At 35.9% G+C, this 8,966-nt stretch overlaps 1 protein-coding gene across 1 annotated transcript; it reads left to right on the forward strand.

Moving 5' to 3' along the window:
* Window positions 1-1,327: 1,327 nt before the first annotated feature.
* LOC131691191 (uncharacterized) lies at window positions 1,328-6,540 on the forward strand. The gene is made up of 3 exons (XM_058977413.1): window positions 1,328-1,406; window positions 1,549-1,896; window positions 1,957-6,540. Exons 2-3 carry the CDS (start codon window positions 1,711-1,713, stop codon window positions 2,110-2,112), a joined length of 342 nt encoding a protein of 113 aa, XP_058833396.1. The 5' UTR covers window positions 1,328-1,406; window positions 1,549-1,710; the 3' UTR covers window positions 2,113-6,540.
* The last annotated feature ends 2,426 nt before the right edge of the window (window positions 6,541-8,966 follow it).

An 8,966-nucleotide genomic window follows, 5' to 3' on the forward strand; every position in this document is an offset into this window, starting at 1 on the left:
CATTATTAAATTATTATTAGAAATTAACTTGTACCACGAAAATTATTCGTTTATTCACCTTGTTGTGCGTACCAAAAATAAACATAAGAAAGTTTTTGGATCTTGAACATAATCTAGCTAAAAAACGAAGATAATGTTGCTTTAAGCATTAGAAACGATGCACATATTCCCTTACTGAAGCGGATCATGCAATAAATTAGTATTGGTTCTCAACATTTCGCTTTAGTAACATTTATAAAGAAAAAATTAAAAAAAATACATGTATGTTAAATCGAGGTAAAAATTATGTTAAATCGAAGTATGATAAATCGAGGGTATGTTAAATCGTGAGTATGTTAAATCGAGGTACACCAAGCGTTACGCGGGCGTTACTGAAGAGAAATTGAACATAATTATAAATGTCATCAGTTTTGTTCATGGTTCTGTTTTCGAAACGTACGTGGTTGTTCAAGAATTCATGGAACTTAATTCACGAAACGTGGTTGTTCAAGAATTCATGGAACTTAATTCACGATTTTGGAAAAGAAAAATTTCCGTGCAGTAAAAAACTATTTTTCGGGAGTTCAGCTACACTGTTATCTCTGTCGATTTTCAATTTTTTTAGTGTTCTCGGAAGTAGAAAAAATCACATTTTCAGCGGTATGTTATGCTGTGTTCTTTTGTTAAAAATACTATACGGTGTTGGGACAGCAATGTAAAAACAACCAACATTTTCCGATTTTTTCATTAAATTTATGAAAATTGTTCAACATTCTTACAAGGAAGTGCATTTGTTTTATTAGAAAGATAGAGATAAATTCTGTTCTGTATCTAACGAGCTTTTTATCTTAAAAATCGGGTTTGAAAATGGCAGTTATCAATTTTTCTTTCCAATTTAGAAGCTTGCTAGTATGAACTATCGATTTCTTCGTCTTCGCTAATTTTGAAACCAGGTTTACCGATGTGTTCTTTAAAGTTTAGCTAGGGTGAAGAAATAAGCGAATAATATTGAAGTCTATATCTTAACTGAGTCGTTTCTTGCACAATAAGCATTGAGTTTCGATCATCGAATCATGCAATCTAGGATGCAAAAACACCATACTTTTTAAATAAATATTAATCGGGAATCGGGAACAAAATTGCAGATTTGTTGCATCTATTTGACACCAGATGACTGCGTAACTAACATGTATCTTGCTAAAAGCTTTCCTAACTGAAAACATCGCACACATCGGAAAGAGCTTTTGTTCGAAAAAGCTACTACCATGTGCCTGGTTGTGGGTGGCATGTTGGGTGGTAAATAACATTCGAACGGCTGCTGCGTCTGGTCGTATATTTTCGCATACCATCTTGCTGCACACACAGTACTCGGACGGAAGTATAGCTTTGGGCGTAAAATGTTGGAATTAATCTAAACACTGTTCCTGGTAAGTAGCATAATATGTTGTCCTGGTTTAATATGTAAATAGTTCACACGCGTAACATCTCACTAAATTCAATTTCATCCGGAATCAAATGGATGTCCTTCGCTTTAATATTGTACGAACTGTACGCCTTTATCACGCACAGCTGATTCAATGGATGTTTAATTGCGAAAGGGAAGGAAAAAGTTTGCAAAGCACGATGTTATCTCGTGTGGAACGCTATCAGTAGACTGCAACCATAGAAAGAGTGACATCCGCCGGACGACATTACAAAAGCAGCAGCCAGTTGCGAAGGAAGTCGACAACAATGGACTTCAAATGTCCGCTCTGTGATATGCCAATGGTATCGCTGGAGAAGCTGAAACAGCACACCAAGAATACACACAGTGCATACTTTTGCGATACCTATCTGTTTCCACCGGAAATACTCTTCCCCGGAGCGCCATCCAGTTCAGTTCCGGATAATTTAGAAACAGTAATAACCAGTGAACCGGTCAGTTATTTGATGTTGACATTTTCGTTCCTGATAAATGCTAAATATCCTGTTTTGTAGGTTTCCACACCGGAAGTGATGATCGATCAAGTGGAGGAACCGTGCTGTGCTTGCTGTGAGTTCGAGGGAACCGAGGGTGACGGTGAGTGCGGACTGTGTGATTGCAACTGCGAGGATGATGCCGGGGCTGAATGCGACGACTGTTTGGTGATGTAAGTGTTACATAGTATTTTAAGCAAGTTGCGGCTTCCCCATAGGGTTAATACTTCGAGAGTAGCCCCCTGCCAACCATAAACCATATGTTCAAACGTACGAGTCTCATTTTTGAAAGTGCCTATACTTCTGCAAAAATCAAACGTCACATTTTATAACATCAACACAGTGGAAACCGAGCTCAAAGTTGATTTTTGCATAGAAATTGTCGTGTATCGAACAGCAATCGAACTCTTCCAATCAAGCATACTATTTTCATATTAAGAACGAAGGGAACTTTTGTGACAACATACCAAAGATTATGTTCAATGACTGTACATTTCATAAATGGCTATCGTATCGTTGAATTAAGTTGAATAGAGAGTGTCGAACTGGTCCCACCACAGAGTAAACGAGGAGGCCTATTTTTTAGGATAAGAAGGGAAATGGTTGAAAAAAAAAACTTGATGTAAGACTATTTTAACCGATTTATAGTGTGATAATCACAGACTGTAGAGCGAACTGAAACTGACACGTGGCTTGGAAAGCTCTATCCAAGTAGAATATAGTAAAAAAAATAGAGGCAACTTATATTAACTGTTATAATTTCCGCGATGCCAAAACCACCCGCCCCTCCCGGATGTCGGACGTTATACGGAATAACATGTTGAACGATATGTTTAGTGCAGCTGTTAGTTTCAATGTTAGTTCTAGTGGAATTTCTCTGTGTACTTAGAAATCGTTAGGCTGTTAGAATTGTTGGGTTTTAGGAAGTAGGAATAACAAGTAGATTAAGAGAACAGGTCGGTTTGAGGTATTGATTGCGAGGAAGGCGAATTCATCGTTCAAGATGTTGCTGGAAATACATCTTAATGACTGTTGCAAACACTTTTATTTTTGTATGATATTTTATTTAAATTTGATTTTTCATTCGGAGTGTTTAAATTAACTTGAAAAAAGATTTTTCTGTGTTACTCTTCCAAAATTTATGAAAATTTTTTTAAAATATGCTTGTTGCCTGAGTTAAAACTGTTTTTTGACTGAGAAAATAGCTTAACACAAGAGTAATTCATTAATGCCTTAATCTGATGTCCAGAAAACTTTCCAGCAATCATCAGATGAACATGGACAGCATGAGATGCGTAGAATACAGTAGTAGGAACTGGAGTGCCATATTAGACATACTCAATAGACCGTCAACCGAAAATAAGAACTCGATAACATTTTCGTGGAGTATGAATTCAAAACGTTGCTTTTGACGAACTCACAAGAATTTCCTAGTAAACATGTTCCTTATGGGAGAGAAACATCTACAGTAGTACAGTGTGGACCGTAAAAATACAAATAAATTTTGGCGCTTTTAACGATATTTTCACTACTTACACATATATTGTGGAGTCGTGAGGTTCTTAAACCTCATTCGATGTAAATAAAATAGTTGTATTCGTTTAAAACACGAACGAAATCTGTTATTACGGAATGCTATATGGCCTCCGTTTATCGCGTAATGTATTCTCTAATACGTTGGTAATCGTCATTCTTTTATCCAGGTGCATATATTTCTGGATAACATTTTAACACTCTCTTGAAAACTTGTTTCTACCGTGTATAGTGCTTTAAAATTATTTTTTCTTAAAATTGTTGGGGTCATGAAATACGAAAAACCTGTTTTGATCATGTGCTACAAGTTGTTCAATTCCAATGCTCAATACAATCTCCTAGAATATTTACATTTGCGTGTAAAAGATAGTCGAATTTATATCAAATGTGTATTTATAACCTTTAACGAAACAGTCGTGGGCAGCAGTACTTCAACGGAATCCAATTAATTAGTTTACAATAACTGCAGTCCTACTGATAGTACTAACAATTGAGCGACCGAAAATAAAAGTCGCAAGGACAGAACATGCTTCGTAAAACCCCGCTTCAAATATATTAGAATATGAAAACCGAATATAAACTTCTAGCATAAAAATCGGATTTGCACTTTCCTTTGTAAGAGTCGAATAAAAAAAACCTTCAGTATTACAAACCGGAAAAGTATATCCGACTCTTACAAAGTTGATTTTGGTAGCCGACTATTAATCTTGAACATCACGATATGCGGATGCTCCTGCGAACGATTTATTTATTTTTAACCGCGTCGGATTTTTTATAAGTGTGTAGCATTTCGGTTGTCATTGTATTGCGCATCAAGCAAAGCGAACACAATGTGGATAAAGATGGGCTTCGATTCTCTCTAAACGATACAGTTCGTATTTGAAGATCGGCTCACATTCGGTCAGCTTCAAAGCACAGTCAGAAAACACTGACTCGACGTAGTGGTGGGGTACTTCAGTCGGTGTTAAATTCCTTTCTGTCCCGGACGTCTACAGCAAGGTATCAACTGCACAAAACATGAACTGTCCTTCCCGTCATGTATGGGAAGCAAGAACCATGGTTTGGATACACGTGTTCCAACCGAGGGTTCGGATCCAGACACTTTTTTGGATTTAAGCACCAAGGGGATGGACTAGATCTGGGACCCGCTCAGGATCCGGGAACTAGTGCGGATCCACGAACTGGTCCAGACCCGGTAACCCTAGTAATAATTGAGGTTTTATGGCACTCTTGAAGCCCTTCTTAAAACTTAGAATGCACTTGTAGTATGCTATAAAACTAGAAAAGTTACTTGGGATGGCCCAGATCCGGGAACTGGTATTGGTCTAGTCTGAATTAGTTCGGATTTATGGTCTGGATTCGTGGTCTGTGCCGGACTCGGGGTTACTGCCTTATATCAACACCACTTGAGTTAGAATAAACGCTACACTTGCTTGTAAAAGTATTAGTTGATTAAGCCTTTTCCCACCAAGCTATATTTGATACAATCATTCCTCATTGATGTGTGTTCGATTTTCTATCTGCACACACAGTGACGCTGTTTAATCTGTGAGTCGCTTTAGTCCGTGCGCAGTATACGTGTGTACTCATTTTACCTGTTTGATTACACTAGTTTACAAGAAAAATGAAGTTTCAAGAAAAAGTATTTTTTAGACTAATTTTGGGTCGCTGAACACGAAAACAATATTTATTTTTTTGTTCAAAGAAGCGATTTTGTGATTTTCTCAAAAAACTCGTTTTTGAGCACTTTTTGTAGTTTTTAGTCAATATTTCGTGTCAAAATCATTCAATTAATTTACTTAATATGCAGGTTGAAAGGTGCCGAGATGCCCTTTCCAAAAACATATAATATGTGTCGATCATATGTAAATTTTTTAGTGCTGCAAGCGACCAAAGTTTAAAAAAAGTGCATTTTTGACCATTTTTAAAAGTTACTCATTTTTAAATGATTTTTTTACCGAAAAACAAATTTTTTTTTCGGACCTTTTAGAATCTAAGATAACAAATAATATCATTACGTTAATTTTAAGCCTAATATAACTAACATCGGATGAAAAATGTTGATGCTATGGCACATTGAGCGAAATAGAAATTTTATGATTTTAGCGGACCTGCCCTGGTGCGGCGGTTTAGAGGGTGTAGCACTGGTTTCATAAGCCAGTCGTCAAATATTCGAGTCCCTATCGGGAAGGAGTCTCAGTGGGATCGTAGCACTAGCCACGTAATTTTCTGTGAACTGAGAATCTGCTGTGAAGTCTGTTGAAGCAGAAGGCTAAAATTCCTTTAATTCGTAAAATACGTACTCACCACAGACAAAATAAAACTTTTCCAACGATATTTCCACATTTTCAAAAGAGCACTTAGTTGTACAATGAAATATCCAAAAACATTCAAATGCCGCAGGATAGATGAATGCAAGCTCGAGAAGACAGTACCAAACACAAACAATAACTATCAAGTATAGAAGTTTATTTCAGCTGAAAGTATGATTGTGCGAAAAATAAAAAGTTACAATTTTCACTCAGTGCTTCATACCTACATACTTTCATATCTACCATTGAATTAAAATTTATGCAAAAAGCTTATTTATCTCATTAGATTCTAAAAGAATTTTCTTCTGTCCTTGATTTATTATTAAAAATTTACTAGAAATGTGCATTTTTTTAAAAAAGGTCGAACATTAGACTATTTTTTACTTTGGTCTATTGTAATCATAATAAACGTACATTTCTCGACAAACATACGATTACGGCTTAAAAGCCAACTGTCAACTGTCTCTTTGAAAGGAAATTCCGGACAAACCGTTACTCGCTAAACGCAGTTCATAGCAGTTAGACTATCAGCACCGGTGCGTAAGCAAATGCGTGTGTATTTTGATTACGCTAAACGATAATATTTTATTTAGACACCCGTTTTCGCACCGGTCGTTGGTAAATAGGTTGCCAAAATAATAATCTGTTTTTACACCGGTAGTTGTTATTATAGTTACGTTACATTTTTTGCAATCATGCAATAAAATAATCGTTTTTTTAATGATATGGACTTTATTCAGTGAAAAACATATTGCTAGAAAGAAAATACATTTATTTATTGAATTCAATAAAACCATTTCAGTAACAAACATCGTTCTCTTTTCTAAAAATATTTTATTGCAATGATTGTAAAATTATTCAAACTGGAAATGTTTATTGAGATTAAAAGTTAATTATTGTTTCAATGAAAAAAAAATGCTCATAACATTAATTTTGCCGTTTGAAGCAATAAACATTGTATTATTGAATTGAATAAGACATTTTTTGTTCAAATATGCTAAAATTCTCTATGTAATAAAAATTCTAAGAAATGTTATGGGTTCGGAACGGACAACGAATTCTAATAACTAATGTTTACCCAGAAGTTATTGTCTGCAGCACATACTACGGCCGCTCTGAATCAGGAGTGTAATGAAAAGGATCTCATGCTAGATATTACAAACAAACTTGCGGAGAAGGAACCTTTACGACCATTCAATGATTGTTTTGCGGAAACAGTTTATGCGAACGATCAGTTTCGAATACGCTTTCGTTTTTATGTATTTCGAAGCCTTTGAAGAGGAGCTAATACTATATTGAAAAGCCAGAGAAAGTTGGGTTTTACCAAATTATACGGAAGCCATCTGATGTACGTCCTTCAGACGTTGCAGTTAAATATATTCAGATGGGAGAAAAATTGCGCGTTAATGTATGTGAGAATACTGCCATACCCCAGGTAATAGACGTTTACACTGATTTTTACATAAATTTTATAGCCCAAATGTCCATCAGCTGTGGTCATATTGTAGACAGCATAGCCGGGTAAACATATCTGGGTTTTAAGTATATTCAAAGGCAATTTTGAATCGCAGAATAGTGGGCTTATTCATGAATACTTGGTACGCTGGACTGTAACCATTCGAAATGAAAACATTACTGTACAACTTGGACAGAACAGTATACAGTAAAACAAAAATAATTAAGTGATAGTACTTTATGTGTGGCTTCAATAATATTAAGTTGCGTAAAATGCGTTGTTTTCCTAGGTTGATACACGGAGCACGTTGTTATAGTAATCATATCTCATCTAACTAACCTAGGACTAGAATCAGGAATCAGTAGCGACTGGTTCAAATAGCACGTTCCCCATGTTGATCGGAGATTTGTGCTTAAAAGACAATTATCAAAATTCACGTTGAGAGGAAGTTCCAAACCAATATTCACCAAACACATCTAGTGCTCGTGAACAAAAGGAGTATCGTCAACTCTCTCGTGACAGCTGTGAATTGCGCTGAACCAACAATAGTTTCTCCGGAATTTCCCCTCAATGTGGATTACCCATACCAAAAGTAATTTTACTTTTGCTATTAATAAATGACATCCAATTCAGATTGCATGGGTAAAACATATAACTATCATTTTTAAGCAAACAACAATTAGTGTCTGTGGTATTATAGAGTCCCGTACAGAGGAATGCGCAACGCTGCCTAAAATGATGCCATTTTCTTTGTTTCTGGCACCCATAATTTTTGCTGTAACTTTGAGTGATTTCAACCGAGTTACACAATAAATTAATATGGAGTGAATTGAAAACCGCTGTTTCGTGGCTTATAGCACTTTATTCTTGATACTATTCCATGTAATTTATTTTACATTGTTACAAAAAAGCATAATAAACTGAATACAGTGTCTTGTTTCGACGATTGAAATATTTCGCCATGATATTAACTAACTAATACATTTCTTGCATGTTCTCCGAAAGAAGAATATTTGTTTACTTTGCACGATAGGTAGCCATCTGACTGTTCGATAGGTAGATTTGGGTTCACTCTGTGCGAGCCTTTGGCAATAAGTAGCCACTAGCCGGCGCTACTATCGGCCAATAGGTAATCGATATATGAACTTTGCGTGCACCTATGGGTAAAGTAAAGTTCAATCGGAAATTCTGGTTGGTTCTAATTCGTATTCGTAATTCGTATTCTGGCTGATTTCCCGAAAAAGCTTAACTGTGTAGTATTCCGGCGCCAATAACACAACTAATTCTAATTACAATCGGTTGTATCGCTGGAGCTGAAATACTAACTACAACTACATCTACTATAAGAAATAAACATTAAGTGCGTACCCTGGAGCAAATTGGTACACACGAATTTGTGGCAAGTTAATACAGATATATATTAATTGAATTCAACATTTTGTCGTCGATACGATAATTCCAAAGCTGGAATCAAATAATGATGAATTGCTCAAAACTTATAAATTTGATTCCAATTTATCAGTATGGCAAATGACATAACACGGAATCTTGCTTTCAAACAACGGTCCTGCGGGGTAGTGCAAAATTCCTAGCGTCAGCGCTAAGAATTTTTTCATAATTCGAAGTAGCGTACTGTGTCTCCAACTTTTAACTCAAACAATTTGAAATTCTATTAGATCTTCGCCTGTCAAATGCATTAGCATCGATGCGATGAGCTGAAGCGACAATAA

The sequence above is a fragment of the Topomyia yanbarensis genome, chromosome 3 (assembly GCF_030247195.1).
Source record: "Topomyia yanbarensis strain Yona2022 chromosome 3, ASM3024719v1, whole genome shotgun sequence".
Lineage (NCBI taxonomy): Eukaryota > Metazoa > Arthropoda > Insecta > Diptera > Culicidae > Topomyia > Topomyia yanbarensis.

What these genes read in the sequence shown, in the direction of transcription:
- LOC131691191 (XM_058977413.1), top strand. Translation starts at nt 1,711, where the DNA reads ATGGACTTCAAATGTCCGCTCTGTGATATGCCAATGGTATCGCTGGAG. An exon ending in CAGTAATAACCAGTGAACCG is followed by an intron (nt 1,897 to 1,956) that starts GTCAGTTATTTG and finishes CCTGTTTTGTAG; the next exon opens with GTTTCCACACCGGAAGTGAT.